The sequence below is a fragment of the Mirounga angustirostris genome, unplaced genomic scaffold, assembly GCF_029215605.1.
Source record: "Mirounga angustirostris isolate CCGP_5_RB_7025 unplaced genomic scaffold, mMirAng1.0.hap1 SCAF_16, whole genome shotgun sequence".
Taxonomy (NCBI): Eukaryota; Metazoa; Chordata; class Mammalia; order Carnivora; family Phocidae; genus Mirounga; species Mirounga angustirostris.
In genome coordinates, this window is record NW_026991724.1 from 56,281,230 (window position 1) to 56,305,698 (window position 24,469).

General features: G+C 56.5%; 1 protein-coding gene across 1 annotated transcript; it reads left to right on the forward strand.

Annotated features, from left to right (window-relative positions):
- The first annotated feature begins 468 nt into the window (after positions 1-468).
- PRKCG (protein kinase C gamma) lies at positions 469-22,597 on the forward strand. The gene is made up of 19 exons (XM_064581497.1): positions 469-948; positions 3,141-3,601; positions 4,535-4,566; positions 5,531-5,613; positions 9,337-9,448; positions 9,822-9,953; positions 11,524-11,680; positions 12,411-12,545; positions 12,829-12,916; positions 13,184-13,213; positions 15,011-15,163; positions 15,519-15,707; positions 16,492-16,583; positions 16,665-16,727; positions 16,986-17,124; positions 18,156-18,236; positions 19,635-19,742; positions 21,038-21,178; positions 21,418-22,597. The coding sequence occupies exons 2-19, from the start codon at positions 3,432-3,434 to the stop codon at positions 21,604-21,606; spliced, it is 2,094 nt and encodes a 697-aa protein (XP_064437567.1). The 5' UTR covers positions 469-948; positions 3,141-3,431; the 3' UTR covers positions 21,607-22,597.
- The last annotated feature ends 1,872 nt before the right edge of the window (positions 22,598-24,469 follow it).

The window sequence follows — 24,469 nt, forward strand, 5'->3', positions numbered from 1 at the left end:
CAAACCCGCAAAAATCCCAGGATCATGAAACCCATTTTCTGCACTTAACACCCGCAAAAGCAATGGCAAGCGATATGTCGAGGGAGGGAGGAGGCCCCCCCGGAAGAGAAGGAAGGGCTAACGGGAATAGATAAACTCCTTCTCCAGGAGAAGCCTCCGTTTGATCTCTGCAGTGCCCACCCCGGAATTCCGACCCACACCCATGCTTGCCTCCTCCAAGGGCGTCTCGCCCCCCTCCCCTCCCCCCCACCCCCCGCTTGAACCCCTTCTGGAAGGGACCAGAGAGAACAGCTCCAGAGCTCGGGGGTGATATGTTGGTGATGCGGGAAAAGCAGCCAAGCAGGGCAAGGTGGGATCGATCCTAGGTCAGTTTCCAGGGCCACCCCGACCCCATATCCTTGCCCTTGGGCAGGCCGGACGCCTGGAGGTGGCTGGCAGGCAAGAGCACCCCACTTCTGAGGGGTTTGGAGAAGAGTCGGATTCCCTCACCTCCCCTTCGGCTTCGGGAAGCCTCCCCGGACCCCCAAAATTCCCGAAGAAGGTGCGGGGGGCCGGGTCCCCAGGCGCCGCCGCGGCGCCCCGCCTCCGCCTCGCGGGGCACGCCGGGAGAGGAAGTTCTCGGCCGCGTCGCCACAACAGGTAGTCCTCAGGCTCAGACTCCAAATCCCAGGATGCACCGCACTTCGCCGCGCGGGGCGGGCCGTGGTTGCCCTTGGCAACAGCGCGGGTCTCCGGGAGCCGGGAGCCGGACGCGCTCGGGAGTTGGGGGAGGGCCGGGCGCTACTGGCGAGGGGTGGGGACGCGGGCGGAGAGACAGAGCGGAGGCCGGAGCCCGGCGAGGCCGACGTTCGGAGGCACGGGGATGCACAGGGTTTTCCAGGGCCAGAGGGGGGCGTGGAGGGACGGGGAGACCCCCAGGCGCGGAGAGAGAGGTTCCTAGCCAGAAGGGTGAGAAAGGGATAAAGATGGGGGGCGGGGTGGGGGCGGGAGACACTGAGCTCCAACATCCAGAGAGACCCCCAGCGACCGAGGGAGACGCTGGCAGAGCCAGGGAGTGGGTCAGAGAGGGGGCCGGGCCGGGAGGAGGAGGAAGAGGCGAGCACAGGGAGGTTCGCAGACACAGAGGCACGGGGAGAAGGAGGGCTGAGGGGTGCGGGAGACAGAGACTGACCCTCCAAGAGAGAGACACAGAGGGACGGAGACACGGAGGCCCAGAGTCACAGCCCGGTGGAGAGCGACCGAGAGAGAGCCACAGAGACAGATAGAGGCGAGGAGAGGGAGAGAGTCAGGGAGACCGAAACAGGAATGGATGGGACCTCCGGCGAGAGGCCAAGGAACACTGATGAGACAGACACCACAGAAAGAGGGACACCGAGACCCAGAGAGGGTCACAGGATGGCCACAGGCATAGACGGAGACACAGAGCAAAAACCCCAGAGAAATAGAGGCAAGGGACAGGGTCACAGAGATGGGGAGCCATGAACACTGGACAGGGACAGAGACAGGAACACTGGACAGGGACAGAGACAGGAACACTGGACAGGGACAGAGACACAGGACAGAGAGCCAGGAACACTGGACAGGGACAGAGACACAGAGACGGGGAGCCATGAACACTGGACAGGGACAGAGACACAGGACAGAGAGCCAGGAACACTGGACAGGGACAGAGACACAGAGACGGGGAGCCATGAACACTGGACAGGGACAGAGACACAGGACAGAGAGCCATGAACACTGGACAGGGACAGAGACACAGAGACGGAGAGCCAGGAACACAGGACAGGGACAGAGACACAGAGACAGGAACACTGGACAGGGACAGAGACACAGGACAGAGAGCCAGGAACACTGGACAGGGACAGAGACACAGAGATGGGGAGCCAGGAACACAGGACAGGGACAGAGACACAGAGATGGGGAGCCATGAACATTGGACAGGGACAGAGACACAGGACAGAGAGCCATGAACAGGGAACAGGGACAGAGACACAGAGACGGGAACACTGGACAGGGACAGAGACACAGAGATGGGGAGCCATGAACATTGGACAGGGACAGAGACACAGGACAGAGAGCCATGAACAGGGAACAGGGACAGAGACACAGAGACGGGAACACTGGACAGAGACAGAGACACAGAGATGGGGAGCCAGGAACACTGGACAGGGACAGAGACACAGAGACGGGAACACTGGACAGGGACAGAGACACAGACGGGGAGCCAGGAACACTGGACAGGGACAGAGACACAGGACAGAGAGCCATGAACACTGGACAGGGACAGAGACACAGAGACGGAGAGCCAGGAACACAGGACAGGGACAGAGACACAGAGACAGGAACACTGGACAGGGACAGAGACACAGAGACGGGGAGCCATGAACACTGGACAGGGACAGAGACACAGAGACGGAGAGCCAGGAACACTGGACAGGGACAGAGACACAGAGACGGAGAGCCAGGAACACAGGACAGGGACAGAGACACAGAGACAGGAACACTGGACAGGGACAGAGACACAGAGACGGGGAGCCATGAACACTGGACAGGGACAGAGACACAGAGACGGAGAGCCAGGAACACTGGACAGGGACAGAGACACAGAGATGGGGAGCCAGGAACACTGGACAGGGACAGAGACACAGGACAGGGAGCCAGGAACACTGGGACAGGGACAGAGACTGAGAGCGAGAGACAATCCCAGAGGGAGACACAGACATACACATTCACCCAGGCCCAGAGAGCAATCAAGACTTGAAGAGCAGCAGAGAGAGACAGCAGGCCTCCCCGTACACCACCGGGTCCCCGGCACTGAATACAAAGTTTGTGTAATGAAGCAGAGTGACACAGTCAGAAACCCAGGGATCCGAGTGGAGTCTCAGCGGGCTCAGGGGACCCACCGAGGCACCTAGTGGGGAGGAAGCCCAGCCGGGTGGCAGCAGGAGGTGGGGGCAGGGCACCGCTCAGAGGATGCGCCCTCCCTCCAGCCAGCCCCCGGAGTGGGTGTGCGCACGTGTGTCGGGGGTGGGGAGGGCATTTGTCCCCAGTCTCAGGGAGGGGGGGCGCCTTTAAACTGAAACCCCGCCCCTCGGTCGTCATGGCAACGCCTCCCCCCCGCCGGGGCTCCCACATTTCAGCAGGTGCCTGAGCTGGAGCTCCCGCCGCCGCTGCCGCCGCCCTTGCCTCCGGCTCCTCGGCGCCCCTGCCCTCGGCTCTCCGCCCTGCCCGCCCGCTCCCCCTGGCGGAGCCGGCGCGCCCCGGGGTGCCGCTCCCCGCCCTGCGCTCCGCGCCTGGAGGTGCCTCGCCCCTCTCCTTCCCTCCTCGCAATCTCCCCGTGGCTCAGTGCTCTCCCGAGTCTCCGGCTCCTCGCCCTTCCACCTGTTTCCCCAGAAAGGCAGGATCCTGGTCCCTGCTACGTTCCTGGGGCCATGGCAGGCCTGGGCCCCGGCGGAGGCGATTCAGAGGGGGGACCCCGGCCCCTGTTTTGCAGAAAGGGGGCTCTGAGGCAGAAGGTGGTCCACGAAGTCAAGAGCCACAAGTTCACCGCCCGCTTCTTCAAGCAGCCAACCTTCTGCAGCCACTGCACCGACTTCATCTGGTGAGGGAAGGGCTGGGGGCCTGAGGAGGGAGGGAACGAGGGATGGAGACTCCTGTCACCCCAGACCCCTGAGGGTTGGGGAAGGAGAGGGCTGCAGCCCTGGCTCCTGGTCCTAGGGTAGGAAGGGGCTGGGGACCCAGAACCCTGAGTCTGAGGGAGGAGGGCCTGGGGGCCCGGATTCCTGGGTCTGAGGGAGGAGGGGCTGGGGGCCTGGACTCCTGGGTCTGAGGGAGGAGGGGGCTGGGGGGGTCTGGACTCCTGGGTCTGAGGGAGGAGGGAACTAGGGGGTCTGGACTCCTGGGCCTGAGGGAGGAGGCTGGGGGCCTGGACTCCTGTGTCTGAGGGAGGAGGGGCTGGGGGTCCGGACTCCTGTGTCTGAGGGAGGAGGGGCTGGGGGCCTGGACTCCTGTGTCTGAGGGAGGAGGGGCTGGGGTCTGGACTCCTGTTTCTGAGGGAGGAGGGGCTGGGGGTCTGGACTCCTGTGTCTGAGGGAGGAGGGGCTGGGGGTCTGGACTCCTGTGTCTGAGGGAGGAGGGGCTGGGGGTCTGGACTCCTGGGTCTGAGGGAGGAGGGACTGGGGGCTGGACTCCTGGGTCTGAGGGAGGAGGGCTGGGGGTCTGGACTCCTGGGTCTGAGGGAGGAGGGCTGGGGGTGAGGACTCCTTGGTCTGAGGGAGGAGGGGCTGGGGGCCTGGACTCCTGGGTCTGAGGGAGGACGGACTGGGGGCCTAGACTCCTGGGCCTGAGGGAGGAGGGGTTGGGGGCCTGGGCTCCTGCGTCTGAGAGAAGAAGAGCTGAGGACTAGAATGTCTGGGTTCTAGAATAAGAGGCAGCTGGGGTCCTGCTCACGGGGGGAGCAAGGTGCAGTAAGTCTGGCAGAGGTGGGAGACCGGGTACCCTTTTCTGCACTGACCTCTGATCCTTGATCTTGCAGGGGGATTGGAAAACAGGGCCTGCAATGTCAAGGTAAGAGCTGGGGACCCAGACTCCTGGGACCCTCAGGAGGGTGGAGGCTGGGGCCCCACAGCCCAGGAGGCTTGACACACGTGTTCTTCGGTCCCCAGAGAGGCGCGGGGGAGCCCGGGGCGGGGGGTGTGGCAGAGACACAGCCTGTGGTGGGGAGGGAGCTCTGATGGCGGGGCCACCGCGGAGGTGGTGCTGGGGGCCCCTCCCTCGGCCGGCTCCAGGTGGGGACAGATATTTGGAGAATCTGTTGCCATGGGAACAGGGAGATTTGGAAAAGGGGAGCTGAAAGGGAGGGGCTAGAGATGAGAAGTCAGAGCCCCCCCCTCAAGCTGCTGTCGCCATGACGACACCAACAGTCCTAGGCAGGGGCAGGCCGGGTGGGGTCACCAATGGGCGGGTGGGGGCTGGGCGGGGCTGGCAGTTATGGGGGGCGGGAGAGGGGGGCGAGTCCTAAAGCACCAGCTGCTACTGTTGAGAACAGAGTGAGTCAGGGAGGGGGAGGCCTGCAGCAGCCCCCAGACTCACTTCTGCCCAAGTCACTGCTCTCTCTCTTCTGTCGGAGGACATTTCTCTGTTTGCTCTCCTCCTCAGCCTGCCTCTTTCCTTGCTTTCTTGCCTCGGTGGGCTTGTGTCTGTCGATGGGATCCTGTTTTCTCTCTGTGTCCCTGTGTCTGTCTTTCTCGGTCTCTGTGTCTCCCTTTGGCTGTGTGTAGGCACTGGGGTCTCTCTGCTCTGTGATGCTCTGTGTATCTGTTTCTGTCTTTGGGTCCATCTCCTGAATTTCTGTCTCCTGGTTTCCCTTCCCCACTCCATGTTGGGGGTCTCTCCTTTGATTGTCTATTAAACTCTCTTGATTTTGGGGTCCCCCCCTCTGGTTTTCTTTCTGTAGGGGTCTCTGTCTTTCCGATTTTCTATCCATTGGGCTCTCTCTCTGTCTCTATGTCTCTATGATTCTCACCTTCAGTCTGCAGCTTTGTGGTTCATCGACGATGCCACGAATTTGTGACCTTCGAGTGTCCAGGCGCTGGGAAGGGCCCCCAGACGGATGTGAGTGCCCGGACACCTGATTTTTTCTCTTTGGGCCGCGCCCCCGCCCTCACCCCCTCGGCGTCCGTCCCAATTTCTCCTGCTATTTTTAAGGCTGGGAGGGGAGGGGGGCTGGAGAGATAGGGGGAGCTAGTCTGGCCCAGATTCCCTGCCCTTGGCCTGGAAAGGGGAAATGAGAGGGGGCTGAGACAGGCTGGGGACACAGGTGGGGGACCAAGAAGAGGCAGGGGTGAGAGGACCAAAGAGAGCATTGGAGGAAGTGGGCTGTCATCCAGGGATCAAGAGATTTAAAAAAAACAACAGAGAGTTGAGGGACAGAGAGAGAGAGACAACTATTGATGCAGGCACTGAGATAAGACAGAGAGAATCTCAGAAATGCAGAAAAAGATAGAGACCCAGACAGAGAAAGAGAGAGGAATGGAACAGAGACAGAAACCCAGGAGGGAGGAAAAGGTGAGCCACAGGGACTGAGAGAGACAGACAGAGACAAGAAACTCAGAGAAACAGGGCTGCAGAGACCCAGAGAGACAAGCTAGAATAGAAAATGGTAGATATGGAGAATGATTTCTGAGACGCGGAGAGGGAGGCCCAGGGAGACCCTTCAGTGCACACGCGTGTGCGCTCGCATGCACACACACACACACAGCTGCACGTGCATGCACATATCCCCATGAGCACACACACGTGCATATACAGATCCCTCATGCACACACACAGAGACACGCACAAGCTCTCCCTCCCTCCCTCCGCTTCACATGGGGTGGGGGGGATGTCAGGTCGACTTACAGGAACAGTCGACCCTGTGGCCCGTTCCTGATCCCTCCTTCGCTTTCTGTCTGGCCTTGGGGCTCTTCTCTCTGAGCCTCCACTTCCCCTCTACGTGTGCTGTCCATGACGGAAGCCACCAGCCACACCCAGCTAGCTAGAGGTGCACTTGAGAGGGGCTACCGTGCCTGAGGAACGGAAATCTAAATTCCATTTAATTTGAACTGATTTAAATTTACATAGCCATGTGCAGTTAGTGGATACTGGGTGCGACAGCATAAATCTCGACCTCCCCCAGCTTGTTTTTTTTTCTTTTAAGATTTTATTTATTTATTTATTTGACAGAGAGAGACACAGCGAAAGAGGGAACACAAGCAGGGGGAGTGGGAGAGGGAGAAGCAGGCTCCCCACTAAGCAAGGAGCCCAATGTGGGGCTCGATCCCAGGACCCCGGGGATCATGACCTGAGCCGAAGGCAGACGCTTAACGACTGAGCCACCCAGGCAGCCCCCGGCTTGTTTTGATAGTTCAGTGAAGCCAGGTGGCTTGAGGGTCTAGCCCAGGTTTTGACATAAGGTTGGAGCCAGCTTTATGATTAGCAGATGAAGAAAGGGACAGAATGAGAACCTGAGAGAGAGAAAGGGGCAGAGAGATCTCCAGAACTCCATGGGACATTTTGCCAGCTGGTTAGGTGAAGGAAATTGAAATTTACATAAAGGATGTGATTTCATAGGACATCTATTGAGCACCACTGTCTACTAGCACCCATATATGTCCATGATTAGCCACCTCACCTGCCCACCTGCACCACCAACAATACTTCTGATTTATCCAGTGCTCATTGCATGCACTCAGCAGGTATCTGGCAGACAGTACAGGAGTGAGTCTGCACAACATATAAGATGAGATGTTGTTCCTGTCCCCATCTGAGCAGAGGCTCCTGAGCCAAAAACCTGGGCTTGAATCCCAGTTCCACCACACAGAGGTTCTGTGACCCTCCAAAGTTTTTAATTTACTTCTCTGCACCTCTTGAGCTCCTCATCTGCAAAATGGGGATGATGACCATGCCTACTTTAAAGGATTGTTTTGAGGACTAAATGAGTCAAATGCTTGGGATGGTACCTGGTACATGGCGAGAGACAACATATCGATTATTATCCTAGTACAATTGTTGCTGTTACCGATGAAAAAGCAGAGGAGGGATCTTCCTCTACCTCACTCTGACGTTTTTTTCCTTCTTAATTCTTTTGATCTTGTTGTCAGTCACATGGATCAGGGGCTAAAGAAGTGGGAAGGGCTTGGCAAGCATGATTTCCATTAGACCCCTTTCAGGGAGGCCTTGCGGCCCCATTTTATAGGAAGGAAGGCTGAGTCTCTGCAAAGCACAGCGTGGAGGGAAGCCACTAGCTGGGTAGTGGGCAGAGTCAAAATGTGGATGTTAATCTAACTGGAGCTGCAGCTCTGTCTCCTTTGTAATGGTGATTTCACCTTGAGAATAAAAACAGCTTCTCTCCGTGGAGCGATGGAGCTTGTGAGTCAGGCACCCTGCTGAGAACTTTTACATAGTATATCACTTACAGCGACAGGCACCCTTTGAGTTAGGGTCAGCTGAAGATCGTTAGAGGCCCAGAGAGTTGAAAGAGATCATCACACCCTACCCCACCCGCCCAGTGTCATTCAAAATAGAATCCCCACTAAACTGCAAAAATAAATAAAAGTCCAAGAATATCCTGAATTTTCACCCTAGTGATAACTCTCGCAATGCATTCCTAGAAAAAGGCAAATACCAAATTATTTAACACTCAGACACTGCCAGGGGTGGGGAAGGAATGCTTTACCGGTGTCCTAAATTCATGCTTAATTGGACTCTGGACATTCAGCATTGCTTCAAGATAGACTGTTGATTTCCACTGGGCAGAAGAGGACACTGAGGCTCAAATTTGGCCACTAACTTGCCCCAAATGACACAGCTGGTAAATGGCCCAGCTCTTATTTAAACCCAGGGCTATGTGGAGACTGCAATAAAATCATGAGTAGTAACCACAGCAGCACAAATAACAGTACTGAGCACATTTAGCATGCCAGGCCCTGCTATGCAGTTTACACTTAATCTTTCTTTCTTTCTTCTTTCTTTTCTTTCTTTCTTTCTTTCTTTCTTTCTTTCTTTCTTTCTTTCTTCCTTTTTTCTTTCTTTCTTTCTTTCTCTTTTCTTTCTTTCCTCTTTTTCTCTCTTTTTTCCTTTCTTTTCATTCTTTGTTTCATCTCTACACCTAATATGGGACTTGAACTCACACCCCCAAGATCAAGAGTCGCACACTCCATCAACTGAGCCAGCCAGGCGCCCCTACACTTGGTCTTTCATTGACTGAGAGGTCATATTCTCCATCTCACAAGGGGCTTAGAGAAGGCAGATCGTCAGTGGGCAGACATTGACAGAGGCTGACAGTGAACCATCTGGAGTTCATTGTGGCCCACAAGTCCTCAGAGAACAGCTTTTGGGAGGTGGGGGGGAGCATAGGGACTTGGAACATTAGGAGCCCCCACCTCCTGCGGGTTCTGCCCAAATGCCACCTTGTTAGTGAAGCCTTCCCTGATCACTTTCTGCAAATTTCAATCCCCACCCCTGGCAATCCCCTTTCTTGCTTCATTTTTCTCCAAAGCACCTGCTACCATCTCTCAAACTATTTTATTTATTCACTGTTTATTTTGTCTCCCTCCACTAGAAAGGAAACTCCATGGGCACAGGAGTTTTTGTTTGTTCACGGCTGGTCCTGGCACAAAGAACAGTGCCTGGCACACAGTAGGCCCTCAATAAATATTGTAGAGCAAATGAGTGAGGTGGAGCCGCAGAAGACTGGGAGAGCAAGGCAGAGGAGGCAGGGTTCAAAGGGCTTCTCTGCCAGGGGTCTAGGGCACCCCCCCTCCTAAACCCCCTCTGATGTCTCCTCTCTGCCTCCAGGACCCCCGAAACAAGCACAAGTTCCGTCTGCACAGCTATAGCAGCCCCACCTTTTGCGACCACTGCGGCTCCCTTCTCTACGGGCTGGTGCACCAGGGCATGAAATGCTCCTGTGAGTCTACCCTTGCGGCTCCTGCCAGAACCTGGAGCTCCGGGGCCCCTTTCTTTTCTTTTCTTTTTAAAAGATTTTATTTATTTATTTGAGAGAGAGAGAGAGAGAAAGCACATGAGAGGGGGGAGGGCCAGAGGGAGAAGCAGACTCCCCGCCGAGCAGGGAGCCCGATGCGGGACTCGATGCGGGACTCGATCCCGGGACTCCGGGATCACGACCTGAGCCGAAGGCAGTCGCCCAACCAACTGAGCCACCCAGGTGCCCCTCGGGGCCCCTTTCAAAGCGCAGTGTCTGGGTTCCGGGTAGTGCTGGAGGATGCCGTCTGGGGGTGGGGGAGCGGCGGGACACGCTACCTCACGTTCTGTCCCCCTAGGCTGCGAGATGAACGTGCACCGACGCTGTGTGCGCAGCGTGCCCTCTCTGTGCGGGGTGGACCACACGGAGCGCCGTGGGCGCCTGCAGCTGGAAATCCGAGCTCCGACTGCAGATGAGATACACGTCACAGGTGAAGCCCGGCTCCTGCGTCTGGTCCCGCCCTCTTACCCAGGGGGAAGGGCTCAAGGTGTTCACCTGCGCGGCCCACCCAACCCTACAGAGAAGGCCACACCCCCTGAGGGTCACGCCCACCCTCCTGACCCCACCTGCAAAGGCTGAGCACCACCCCGCCACGCCCCTTCCACCTTGTAGCGGAGTCCCCAGCCTTGACTCTTGCAACTTTCAGCGCCTTTTTTTTTTTTTTTAAGATTTTATTTATTTATTTGACAGAGTTAGCGAGAGCAGGAACACAAGCAGGGGGAGTGGGAGAGGGAGAAGCAGGGGGAGTGGGAGAGGGAGAAGCAGGCTTCCTGCCGAGCAGGGAGCCCGATGTGGGGCTCGATCCCAGGACCCTGGGATCATGACCTGAGCCAAAGGCAGACGCCCAACCAACTGAGCCACCCAGGCGCCCCTATTTGTTTGTTTGTTTATTTATTTATTTATTTATATTTTAAGGTTTTATTCATTTATTTGACAGAGAGAGAGACAGCGAGAGAGGGAACACAAGCAGGGGGAGTGGGAGAGGGAGAAGCAGGCTTCCCGCCGAGCAGGGAGCCTGATGTGGGGCTCGATCCCAGGACCCTGGGATCATGACCTGAGCCAAAGGCAGACGCTTAACGACTGAGCCACCCAGGCACCCCGAGCGCCTTTTTTTTTTTTTTTAAAGATTTTATCTACTGGGGCGCCTGGGTGGCTCAGTCGGCTAAGCGGCTAAGCGTCTGCCTTCGGCTCAGGTCATGATCCCAGGATCCTGGGATGGAACCTCGCATCGGGCTCCCTGCTCAGCGAGGAGTCTTCTTCTCCCTCGCCCTCTCCCCCTCTCTCAAATAAATAAATAAAATCTTTAAAAAATATATCTATTTATTTGAGAGAGAGAGCGAGAAAGAGAACACACAAGCAGGGAGAAGGGCAGAGAGAGAGAAGCAGACTCCCTGCTGAGCAGGGAGCCCGATGCCGGGCCACCCAAGGGCCCCCTTTCAGCACCTCTTTTTTTTTTTTTTTAGATTTTATTTATTTATTTATTTGACACAGAGAGAGATACAGCGAGAGAGGGAACACAAGCAGGAGGAGTAGGAGAGGGAGAAGCAGGCTTCCCGCTGAGCAGGGACCCAATGCGGGGCTCAATCCCACGACTCCGGGATCCTGACGTGAGCCAAAGGCAGATGCTTAACGACTGAGCTACCCAGGAGCCCCCCCCTTTCAGCACCTCTTAATGGCCATTCTAAATGAAGGTCCTTGAGAGGGAGGGAGGAGAGAAAACCTGATTCTGAGGGAGGCCTGGGATTACTATTGGTGATATGGCCAGGGTCCTCACTCCAGGGTCCTCAGGTAGGAGGGGGTTCTGGGTCTGATTTCTGGGTCCCTGGCTGGGAAAAAGGATTTAGGCCCTGTCTTCTGGGTACTGGAGAGGTAAGAGACCAAAGACACCTGGGTCGTCAGAATGGCTATGAGCTTGGATTTTTGATTGCCGACAGGGAGAGACTTAGGGGCCTCTTCCTGGATCTCTAACCCGGTCTACCCTCCTTCACTTCTCCTCTCAGTTGGCGAGGCCCGTAACCTCATCCCAATGGATCCCAATGGTCTGTCGGATCCCTATGTGAAGCTGAAGCTTATCCCAGACCCTCGGAACTTGACAAAACAGAAGACCCGGACGGTGAAAGCCACACTAAACCCTGTGTGGAACGAGACCTTTGTGTTGTGAGCCTCGGGTGCAGGGGACGCTGTGATGGCTGACAGAGAATGATCTGAGGGTCTTGGTGGCCCACAAGACCCCAGAGAGCAGATAGTGGGAGGTGTTAGGATAGAAGGAACCCAAGAAAAGGGCAGAGAAAGGCGGTGGGAGAGGGAATGGAGTGACTGAGGGAGAGTGATGGAGTTACAGAAGCCGAGAGAGAGAGAGAGAGAGAGAGAGAGAGAGAGAGAGATCTGTGCATTTAATCTCCATCAAAGCCCACTACTTTAGAGTGAGACAGAGATGGCGGGTGTTCAGAAGAAGAGACACAAACCCAAAGAGACACATAGACAGAATGCAGGGGGGTGGGGTGTAAGCAGAGGGGTGGTGGGTGGGTGGCAGGAAGAGAAAAGAAGCCAGTTAACAGAAAGACAGAAGGACAGAGACCCAGAGGAAGGAGGGGGCACAGAGACTCAGATAGGAGAGAGATCTGGAGAGAAAGGACAGGACGCAGGGATCGGAAGGAGCCAAGAATGTGGGAGGAAGGGAGAGAGACTGAGCGCGGTCCAGATGTACTCAAGGTCCCGATATTGGGGAAGACCCCCTTCGGGAGGCTCAGAGATGACAGGACACTTTAGGGAGTAGGAACAGACCCCAGCTCACCCCAGAAGGGCCTGCGTCCTCCTCCAGCACCAAGGATGGGGGAGTTGGGGGAGTGGGGAGCTAGACCCTCACTCCGCCCCACCCTTCCCGCAGCAACCTGAAGCCGGGGGACGTGGAGCGCCGGCTCAGCGTGGAGGTGTGGGACTGGGACCGGACTTCCCGCAACGATTTCATGGGTGCCATGTCCTTCGGTGTCTCGGAGCTGCTCAAGGCGCCGGTGGACGGCTGGTGAGGACGGGGCAGGGGCGTGGTCTCTCTCCTCCGGACCACCAGCATCCTGCCTCCCTGCGCTTCTCTCTCCCTCCTCCCCTGTCCCTCTCCCCCCCACCCCGTGTCCCCCCACCCCGCCCTTCTCTCCTTCTCTCACTCTTTCTCCATCTCTGTGTCCTTCTTTCTGTGTCTCTTTCCGCCCTCCGATCCCTCTGCCTCTCCCTCGGGTGCATCCCCCCCACCCCCTACCCTCACCCCGACCCCGCCTCCTGCCCGGTTCCGGTCTCCGTCTGTATGTCAGGTACAAGTTACTGAACCAAGAGGAGGGCGAATATTACAATGTGCCGGTGGCTGATGCTGACAACTGCAGCCTCCTCCAGAAGTTTGAGGTACTCGGCCCGGCTTCCCCCAGGGGGAGTCCAGCCCTGCCTGCCACAGTTCAGAGCGGCTGGGTGCCTGCGCGAACTGGGACTACAATTCCCAGAAGACCCCGGGGCTCCTTCCCCTGCCTTTCTCGGGACTCCTGCCCCAGGGTGTGATGGGAATTAGAGTTCCTATCCATTCCCATGGCTTGGGGGTTTGGAGTCGCCACCCTAGGCTCTAGGGCAACCTCCTACCTCCCTGGGTGCTCTGACTCTGGCTTTCTTCTCCCCCAGGCCTGTAACTACCCCCTGGAACTGTATGAGGTGAGTAGAGCTCAGGCCCGGAATGGAGAGTTTCATTCCTGTGGTCTGCATGTCTGTCCCCACGTCTCGCTCCCCTGATACCTGCTTTCATTTCCACTCCCATGGGCTGAGCACAGACTTGGTGGCCGGTCTTGTGCTTGCTGAGCAAACCTAGCAGCCCGGAAGGGAACCTGGCCCTGATGTACTACATCAGAGGTAGCCCAGGGCACCGAGAAGCCTGGAGGAGCTGCTCAGCCAGCCTGGGGGGCGGGGGGGGGGGGGGGGGAGTGGCCAAGGAGGGACTTCCCTGAGGAGGTGACACCTGAACGGATCCTTGAGTTTTTCTATTTATCACTGTGGCCTTCTGTCCTCCATTCCTTTTCTCACTCACTCAACACCTATTTCCTGAGGTGTCACATAAGCCGAACCCTGTTCTGGGAGTAGAATCAGTCCATTCCCTGGGGAGCTCCAATTTCAAAGTAGGAGAAAGGTACAGATAGAGACATCCATCCAGAAGGACTATGTTTGATAATGGAGGTAGTAGCCTCAGGCACTGGGGAGTGCCGGAAGCAGCTGCTCAGCCTGGGAGAGCCAGAGAAAGCTTCTGAGCGGGGTGGTGAGTCCAGGAGGGAGTGCGGGATTCTCCAGGCACAGGAGAGAGAGACCAGATTTCAAAGCTGAAGGATGGAAAACCTTCCAGGCAGAGGGAAGAGCAGGTGCAAAGGCCCTGTGGTGGGAGCAGGCTGGGAGTGTATGTAGCAAAGCAAGGAGGACAGTGGGGCTGAAGAGGGGGAGAGGGTGGGAAAAAGTAGGACATTAAATCAGAGAGGGAAGGGGTGTGACTTGTCATTCACTGGAAGGATTTTAGCTTTTTAAAGATTTTATTTACTTATTGATTTGACAGAGATAGCGAGAGCAGGAACACGAGCAGGGGGAGTGCGAGAGGGAGAAGCAGGCTACCTGGGATCATGACCTGAGCCAAAGGCAGATGCTTAAGGATTGAGCCACCCAGGCACCCCAGGATTTTAGCTTTTAAACTGGGTGAGATAGGGTGGGGGGGTGGGAGCATCAAAGGTGGCCTGAGGTGGTTTAGGCCTGAACAGGACACGAGCTCTGTGTAGAGAACAGAGGCAGAGGGGGAAGGGGAGAGGAGGCTCTGTGCAGACGCAGGTGGGAGGAGCAGAAAGCAGTGGTCGTGTCTGTGTTCTGACTCTGGGTGTGCTCTGAAGGTTGAGCAATAGGAAATGCGCTCAGCGCTTGTGTCCTGAGAGACCTTCGTCCATTCAGCACCCTCAGTGCTGGACGATGCTGAAGACACAAAAAGGAGGGCGAGACGCCGTCTCTGGCTTTAATGGATTTTGATTTCTGGCTCTGCTTTTTAATCTGCTGTGTGACATTGGGCAAGTTATTTAATAATGTCTCTGTGCCAATTTCCTCTTCTCTAAAATGGGTGTGGGTGTGGGGGCACCTGGCGGGCTCAGGCAGTGGAGCATGAGACTCTTGATCTTGGGGTTGTGAGTTTGAGCCCCATGTTGGGTGTAGAGATTACCTAAAAATAAAAAATAAAATGGGGGGGGGTGATAACAGGTTATCTAATGGCATATAGTAAATGTCTGAGTGTTAGTTAAATGACCAACCCTCCAGGCTGTGGAAAACCAGTGCAAGTTCTTAAGCCAACTTGGGGGATGGGGAGGGGGCAGAGACAACTTTCTTTTTCTCTCTGTCTCTCCACATCCCTTTCATTCTTGGATGCTCTCTCTCGGGGGCATATGCCCGTCTGGGGTCTAACTACCTCTGCATCTCTCCCCTTTCTCACAGCGGGTGCGGATGGGTCCCTCTTCCTCTCCCATCCCTTCCCCATCCCCCAGTCCCACCGACTCCAAGCGCTGTTTCTTTGGGACAAGCCCTGGACGTCTGCACATCTCTGACTTCAGCTTCCTCATGGTTCTAGGAAAAGGCAGTTTTGGGAAGGTTGGATTCCTGGGGTCCTAGGGGGGAAAGGGGAGGATGTCTGGGGGGAGATCAGATTCCTGGTCTTTAGGGAGGGACACTAGGCAACTGAGTCCCCAAAAAGGGCTCGATGGGACCCCTGAGTTCCCCTGAGAGGACAGGCATAAAGATTCGGATGCTTTCCCTGAGGGAGTGCTCAGCAAAATCAGGGCACCTGGTCCCCTGAGAGAGAGAGAGAGAGAGAGAGAGAGAGAGAGAGAGAGAGAGGAAGGACCTGGGATTCCCTTTCTCTGTGTCCCTGAAAGGGCGGGGTAGGGACCTGCATCACTGGGTTTGTTCCCAAGATGGACTGGGCCTTTTGGGGCTCTGTCCCTAGGTGATGCTGGCTGAGCGCAGGGGCTCTGATGAGCTCTACGCCATCAAGATCCTGAAGAAAGACGTGATTGTTCAGGATGATGACGTGGACTGCACCCTGGTGGAGAAGCGAGTGCTGGCCCTGGGGGGCCGAGGCCCGGGGGGGCGGCCCCACTTTCTCACCCAGCTGCACTCCACCTTCCAGACCCCGGTAAGGAAGGGGAGGTGCATAGGCTGGCTCAGGTCAGACATCTGCTCCGGGATTCCGAGATTCTGGCGAGGCAAAAGAACCTCCTGCACGCTGACTGGGCGTGGCCAGAGGGATGGGAGCCTGTTGGGCGTGGCCTGAGCCAGCGGGGTCTTGAGTGGGGGTGTTCTGAGCCAAGGAGGTTTGAGTAAAGGGAGTGTGGGGAGGAGAATGGCTTCTGAGTGGCCTGCCAACAGCTGGGCTCCAGGTAACGAGGTCGTCACTCTTGGATTCTGAGAGAAGGTCTCATCAGACATGGGGCGTGTCCCGCAGTTCGTGGGACGGGACAAGGAGTGAGAACCACCTGAGGTTGGAGAGGGCATGACTCCTTCAAAGAGCTCTGGATAAACGTAGTCAGCTTCCTGGATTTAAAGAAACATTATTGTCCATTGCAAGTGAGGCCCGAAACACCTCTGGTTCCTAACAGGTGGTCAGGGTTGCGTTTGCGTGAGGAGGTGCGGGAAGAGGTGGCGGTGCCCCTGGGATTTCCAGGGAATGTGGGGGCCTCAGTCTTCCATTCGCAGAGGGCGGGACCAGTTCCGAGTAGCAGGGGATAGGGCAGGTGGAGATTCTGTGGGGCTGGCTTAGAGTCCTCCGGACCTGCCAGATGCTCTGGGTTGCTGACTGGGTGGATCCGGAGCCTTCCAAGTTTGTCTGGAGGGGGCGGGAATGGACGCGTCCTACCCTCTGGTCAGCGTGTCCCCTCCTCTAAGGCCCCCCCCCCGCCCGTCCGCCCCCCTCCCCCCAGGATCGCCTGTATTTTGTGATGGAGTATGTCACCGGGGGCGACTTGATGTACCACATTCAGCAGTTGGGCAAGTTTAAGGAGCCCCATGCAGCGTGAGTCTCGCCCAAGAGAGGAGGGGTGGGGGGAGGAGGGGCCCCAGTCTTTGACCTCTGACTCCCCGCCCCCTTCTCCAGGTTCTATGCAGCGGAAATCGCCATCGGCCTCTTCTTCCTTCACAATCAGGGCATCATCTACCGGTGAGTGGTCTGGGCCTTTCACTGGAGGTCATCAGGCCCCTAGAGGGAAAGGGATCAAACTCACGGCTGCAGGGGCACCTGGCTGGCCCACTGGGTAGAGCGAGCGACTGGTGATCTCGGGGTCATGAATTCAAGTCCCACGTTGGGCATAGAGCTTACTTTAAAACAAAGCAAACAAACAAAAACCAAAAGCTTGCTGCTCCAGCCTGTGGAACTCCACCCGTCCCTCAACTATCCATCCTGCCTCCCACCCACCAGGGACCTGAAACTAGACAACGTGATGCTGGATGCCGAAGGACACATCAAAATCACTGACTTCGGCATGTGTAAGGAGAACGTCTTCCCCGGGACCACGACCCGCACCTTCTGCGGGACCCCAGACTACATAGCCCCCGAGGTACCCTCCCTGTGCTGCTCTTGGCGCTGTGCAACTTCGCAGGGGCGGGTGGTGTGTGTGTGTGGCTGGTTGCCTAACATTCGGAATGTGGGGGTCCTGACCCTGGGGTCTTTACATGAGTCGTGGGTGGTCCAACAGCAAGCAGCTCAGAGAGGCCTGTGCGCCCCGCATTCCCAGTGGGCGGAGCTGGGTCCCTAAGCTGGCAAAGTGGGCGGACAGGTGGGTGAGTGTTCTAAAAGAGCAGGACCCGCTCGGCTCCTAAGAATTCTCAGAGAGCAGGACCTGTTGCAGGACTGTTCTAGAAGGTAGAGACAACTTCGAGTGTACTCTGAGTGGGTGGGGCCCGTCCCCCCAGAACACTGGGCATGTGGAGGCTGTCTCCTGAACATTTCAAGGGGGGGAGTGTACTCGGACTTTGTTAAGGGGGTGGAGCTAATGATCTGACCTTAGGTAAGTAGGTAGAGGGTCTCAGTTGAGAGAGGGTGTGGTGTTAGTGCTGCCTTTCTTAATCTTCCAGGGTGATTCAATGCTAATGCCTTTGCATCGTGTGATCAATGCCCATGGTTTCAAAACATGGCTGGGAGTCAGAATCACCTGCGGAGATTTTGAAAAACACACATATTGTTGACTCTGACCTATTGAGACTGGAATTCTTAGGGCTAGGAACAGCCCCCTAGATGAATCTTAAATGCATCCAGATTTAAGACTCTCTGGTCTCTGAAATTTAGCCCTTATTTTACCCTCTCCTTAAGGAGAAGGTCCAGTTACCTAAATATTCTAGCTGGGTGGAACTTTTGACTTGGTCCTTAGATGGTCTTTATTTTTGGGACCAAAGGAATATTCTAAGTAGGTAAATTCTGTTTGTGAATTGTCCAAAAAGATGGAGCTCTGGCCAAAGTGTTCCGAGTGGGAAGAGTTTGTGTTGAAAACACTTCGAGTGGGTAGGGTTCCCAGGGGGGTGAGGCCAGAAGGGGTCTTAGGCTTCTTAAAGCACAAACCAGGATTCCTTGACTTCCATCCTTCCTCACCAGATCATTGCCTACCAGCCCTATGGGAAGTCTGTGGATTGGTGGTCCTTTGGGGTTCTGCTGTATGAGATGCTGGCAGGACAGGTAAGGGAAGCTGGGAGAGGCTGGCCTGGCTAAAGGCAACACGGTGTGGGATGGCATCTGTTACATGGCCTCTCAAAGGAGCTGGTTAGGAAGGGATGTCTGCCATCTAAGGAGGGGTGCTAAGCAGTTGGGAATGTCCTGCCTGGATAGTGCTGTCCTTGGTCCTGAAGCATTATTTTCCCACAGGCCAGGGTTCTTTTCTTTTTCTTTTTTTTAGGCCAGAGGTTCTTAAAACTTTTTTGGTGCCAAGGACCCCTTCTCAGAACAATGTGTTTAAATGCCTGAACTAAAATAATAGGATTACAAAGGAAATCAATTATATTTAAATGGCTATCAAAACTTTAAAATTTTAATTTAACTTAGTTCAGCCAACTAAATTAATTTAAAGGTACACAATTAGGTAAATATTGAACACTGGGATGTGGACATATATGTGATTTCCTATTAATGAATTAAATGGTAATGTCTCACAATGGTGGGAAATAAACAGGAAGGTCTACCAGGAATCTTGAAGTTGAGATGACCTACATTTTGAGGTATCTGCAAATCTAATGTGCTAAGAAAATATCTGTGGTTTCTGTTGGTGATGAAGTCAAAGTACTACTGTTGTGGTTTTTGCCTACGTTTATAAGGGAATGCTAAATTTCAGTTAGAGATTTTTAAAAATAAAGATGTACTTTTCCCCCTGTTCAAACTCATGGACCCTCTCAATTGTATAAACAGACTTCCTAGACCCCACATTAAGAATCCTTTCCTTGGGAGGCCCCTGAGTGGCTCGGTCAGTTAAACATCTGACTCTTGATTTCGGCTCAAGTCATGATCTCAGGGTCCTGAGATCAAGCCCTGTGTTGGGCTTCTCGCTGGGCGTGGAGCCTGCTTGGGATTCTTTCTCTCTCTGCTCCTCACTCATCCCCTCCCCTGCTCCTGCATGCTCTCAAAAAAAAAAAAAAAAAAAAAAAAAGAAAGAAAGAAAGAAAAAGGAAAAAGAAAAGAAAAAAAAGAAGAAAAGGAAAGAAAGAAAAGAATTCTTGCCTTGGTATTGCTTTTCCTAATCCCAGAAGACTGGAAGCCACTCATCTAACCAAGAGAATGCTTTTACAGTTTTTCCTGCATTTTTTTGGTCTCTCTTCTATTTAAGTGACATATTGTCTAATTAATGCCCTGCTGATTTGCATAGCAGAGAAAGACAGAACAGCAAGGAGGTGCAGAGAGCTGGTGCATCTGAGATGGGAAAGCAGAGAGTCTGAGATGGAGAGAGAGAAAGCTTTGGTGGCTTGGTCCAATTTTTCCCTAGGATGTTGGAGGGGGGTGTTTGTGTTCTTGGTGGATGATGAGGGTGTGGAAGGTGGGGGAGAGGCAGTTTGTCAAGTCTCTGACTCTATCCCTCTATTTCCTCAGCCCCCTTTTGATGGGGAGGATGAGGAAGAGCTGTTTCAGGCCATCATGGAACAAACTGTCACTTACCCCAAGTCGCTTTCCCGGGAAGCTGTGGCGATCTGCAAGGGGGTGAGAGCCCCCTGACCCCCAGAGCCTCCAGACAACCCCTGTGCCCTACCATCACCATCCTGGGCTTCCCATGCAGTGGTTCTGTGCACATTAGAAAAAGGCTCCCACCCCTCAAGTTACTGCCCTTCCATCTGCTGGCAAAGTTTGTATAATACAGAGATGTCATTAGAACACTAATTGACTGCCCTGCTATCCCCTCCAGTCCAAGGATGGCCTCTGTCTCCTTCCCCTCCGCTGCACCCACTCCCCAGCTCACTGTGTGGAGTGCTGGAAGGCCAGGGTCTGCCTCTCCAGAACCGGGTGGGTCAGGTGAACCTAACACCTGCCGCTTCTCTTCCTGTGGGATCTTGGGCAAGCCACCAAAACTCCGGGAGCCTGCCTCCTCTACTGGGGTCATGGAGTTAGTGCAAGAGAAAGAGTCTAGCCCGTGGCAGCTTTTCAACAAGCATTAGCGCCCTTCTGCTTCTGGCTCCTGTCTCCATTCTCTCTGACTGTCGCTCTCTGGCTTCTGTCTCCCGCCTCTGCCTCCATCTACATTCGATGGGGCTTCCTGTGTCTCCACCTTTTCTCTGTGTCCCTGGGGATGCACCTCTTGCATCTTTGTCCCCCTCTATCTGGGTGTCTATTCCCCTCTTACCCCCAACTCCCATACACACATATTCTGGGTCTCTGTCCTCTTTCTGGAACTCTCCTTCTCTCTTTCTGAGTCTCTGCCTTCATATTGTATCTTTACCCCTCTCTCTGGGGGTTTGTCTCCTGAATCTCCACCCTCTTTCTGCATCTCTGCTTCCCCCGAACATCTGCTCTATCTCCCACCTTCTCTGGGTCTCTGCCCTTCCCCTGGGTCTCTATCTCCCCCTCTCTCGGGATCTCTGTTCCCTCTTTGCTCTGGGTCTCCAACCGCTTTCTCTCTCTCTCCCTCCCTTCATCCTTCCCTTTTCCTCTCCTCTCTCTCTTTGTCTCCTCCTTCTCCTCCATCCCTTTTGGGGATTCTTCACTTGTCCCCTTCCTCTTTCTGGGTTTCTTGCCCCTCATACCCTGATACCCTGATTTCTCTCTCTCTCTCTGTCTGTCCTCGGGTCTCTGGGTTTGGAGTTCATTTATCTCATTCTCATTTATTCTCCCCCATTCCTCTTTCTCCACCTCCCCCACCCCTGTTCCCCCTTGCTATTCTCCTCTCTCTGGGTCTCTATGCTGTGTCTCTGTTCCTCTGTTTTTGTCTTTCTCTCTTGCTCGTTCTCTGTGCCTCCCTGTCCGGGACTCTGTCTGTCTGTGTGTCTCTGTGTTTTCCACAGTTCCTAACTAAGCATCCAGCGAAGCGCCTGGGCTCAGGGCCAGACGGGGAGCCCGCCATCCGTGCTCATGGCTTTTTCCGCTGGATGGACTGGGAGCGCTTGGAGCGACTGGAGATCGCCCCTCCGTTCAGACCCCGTCCGGTCAGGCACCTTTCGGGAACAAACCTTGGTCCCTCGGGGTGGGGGTACCCAGGAGCTCCAGTTCCTATATGTGGAGGTGGGGTGGGGCTCCCTCTGTGGAGACGCCCTAACGGGAGATGCAGAGGACGTGAAGGATGTGCAGACATTCCAAAGGAGCCAGGAGATGCACAGAGGGGACGCAGAGGGACACCCAAGGAGCCAAGAGAATTTCATCTTTCCTTCCCCTGTGCTTCCCACAGTGTGGACGCAGCGGCGAGAACTTCGACAAATTCTTCACGCGGGCGGCGCCAGCACTGACCCCGCCAGACCGCCTAGTTTTGGCCAGCATCGACCAGGCCGACTTCCAAGGCTTCACCTACGTGAACCCGGATTTTGTGCACCCGGACGCCCGCAGCCCCATCAGCCCCCCGCCTGTGCCAGTCATGTAATCTGTCCTGCCGCCACTAGGTGTCCCCATCGCTCCCTCCCCGCTCCAGCCTTAGCCCCTCTTCACCCCCTCTCCCATTCTGTTCTTGCTCCCCAGCATTCTAGCCTCTGCCCTGTGGGTGCTAGATGCCCCTCCGCAGCGTTCCTGGCATTCTACACTCCATACAGTCTCTAGAGCCTTACCGCGTTCTAGATGCTGCTGTGCTGAGCCCTGGGTTCTCCCCCACCTCAGTGTTCTGGCCTCTGCTCTACCGGGTTCCAGAACCACTACCACTCTCCCAATTCCATGGGGTTCTAGACTCCATTTTGGTAGACTCTGTGCCTCTCCTTTTTTTTTTTTTTTTTTCCTTTCTGGGAAATAGTCTCATGGGGTGCGCTGTTCCAGACTTGGATTCCAGAACAAACCCCCACCTCCGACCCCCCATCTCCACTCCATTCTGGAGTAAGTGGGAGGCTGTGCCCCCATGCTCCAGCGTTCCTCTTCTACACTCTAGGGATTCCTGGGATGTATGAAGGATTCTTATTACCCCAGCTGTTCTCAATCAGCTTTTGTTCTAGACGCCCCCACCCTAAACCCATCACTGCTCGCCTGCCAGGTGCATGGCTCCAGTCCTGCTCGGAACCCCTCCTCCCTCCTGTCCCCCCCCCCCCCCCGCCGTACCCCGTGCCTGCCACTCTCCGGGACTCTCTCCTCCTCCCCACGCCCACTCTTCTCTTTGGCTCTCCCACCCGGCCACAGCTACTGGAGAATAAATTTGGGATGCTGATGCTGAAGTGTTTGGATGTTTTCTTCTAAGCTTGCAGAATGAAGGGGGTGTGGAGGTGGGACAGTGACTGTACACGGAAACGCACACCCAGAGGCTGGGGGCAGGGCGACAGAGAGGGGGGGAAGCACAGAGACCCACAAAGTGGGGAGAAGGTACCCACAGCGCCAGAGGGAAAGAGCAGAGCCGGGCGTGGGGGGAGGCACGAGCGCCGCGGAGAGGAGCGAAGTGGGCACGTGCACAAGGACGTAGAGATGGACACGCAGACCGCTGGGAGTGTCAGGTAGAGACCCCCCGGCGCAGAGACCCAGGCACGCACCTACTCACCCAGAGCCATACAGAAGCTCACAGACCCACACTGAGACCCAGAGACTGGGGCGGGGGTGGGGGCAGTCCTGAGAGGGGAGATGAAAGGCAAACCTCCTAGGGAGAGACCTGGAGAAGTGATCCCTGGGAGACCCCACGACAGAGAAACCAAGCAAGCAGAGCCCGTGAGCTTAAGAGTTAGCCAGAGAGGCCGGAGACAGGCCGACGCGCGTCCGGGCCTCTTCGCCTTGACCCACTTGCGGGGGCGGGGGGCGGGGGTGGAAAAACAGTCCCGACAGACTACAGTTCCCAGCAGACACCGCGGTGGACCCTCCCCCCAAGTGCGGCCCCTCACCGCCAGGGCTGATGGAAAATGTAGTCCCGGACCCGGGCAGGCCAGCTGAATGGTGTGCCCATGTCTGTGTGTTTGGAGGGGACTGAGCCCCAAAGCTTCGCAGGCTCCCTCGGGGAGCCCCGGTGTCTCTTCGTCTCTGCAGGCTCTTGGGCTTCCGGGACTCGGTCCAGTTGGATGCTGGGGCTCCCCTTGGCTCCCTCAGCACCGGGGCGGTACCCCCATGCTCTGCCCGCGGCCCCCAGCCCCAGCTCCGACCCTCGGCGGGCGGCCTGCCCCTTTAAGAGTGGCCCCGCTGACATCACGGCGGGTGAGGGGGGGGGGGCTGGCCCGGCTCCCGGCTCCGCGGCGGCTGCAGGACCCGGCTCCGCTCTGCGCCCGCCTGCTGCTTTGGGGACCCCGGCCCGGGACGCCCCCTCCCGCCTCCTCCAGCTGCCCAGACCCCAGGCTCCGCCCCAGGCCTGGCCAGAGCCCCAGTCCTTATCAGGGGAGCCCCAGGATCGCCCCTGCTCTCTCTCCTTCTCAGGGTCTCTCTCTCCTTCTGTCTCTCTCTCTCTCTCTTTCCCTAGCTCAAGGTGTCTGGGTCTCAGCCTCTCTCAGCCCAGGGCCTGTGAGCGTTTCCCTGTCTCTCTGTCTCTCTGACCTGTCCACTTCCAGAGCCCCAGAATCTCTGAGCCCGAGGGCAGCGGGGGTCTTAGACCTGATCTCTGCCTCTTCTTTTCTCCCTCTCTCTCTTTTAGGCCACCTCTGTGTTTCCCCCAGTCTCCAGACCTGCGAGTCTCAGAATTTCTCAGCCTCGAGGTCTCGGTGGGACTCTAGATCCTCGGCTCTGCCTCTCTGCCTCTCTGTGTGCCCCTGCCCCTCTCGGGCTCTCTGCCTCTGTTTCTATTCTCCTTCCCTCCCTGCCTCCCCCATTCTCAAGGCCCATCTCCCTCTCTCCCTGCAGCCTCCTCCTCCCTCCCTCCCCGCCCCTCCCCTCCTCCGCAGTAGCCAATGAGCGGCCGCCGGTCCCAGCTCCCGGCGCCGTCCGCCGAGTGAGGCCGCGGGCGCGGGGGGTGGGGGGTGGGAGGCCGGGAGGGGGCCGGGACGCCGGGCTCCGGGGCGGGGGCGGGGGGCGTGGGCACCGGCGACCCCGGTGGCGGCGGCGGCGGCCGGGGGAAGCCGCGGGGCCGGTCATGCGGCTGCGGGGCCCGCGGCCCGGAGCGTGCGCCCAGCCCTGAGCGAGGTGAGCGCGAGGGGAGGGTCCTGGAAGGAGTGGGGGCTCCCCTTGAGGTGGCTGGGAGCCGGGCGTTGGGGCTGAGAGGGACCTCAGTGGCCCCGGGGTGTGGGATTCTGGCGGTCAGGACGCCCGAGTTCGGGAGGCAGTGAGGGGTGGGGGGACATTGGGCCTAGGGAATCCGGTAGGACGGGGTCCTAGGGTCCTGGAGTGGGGCAACTATACTC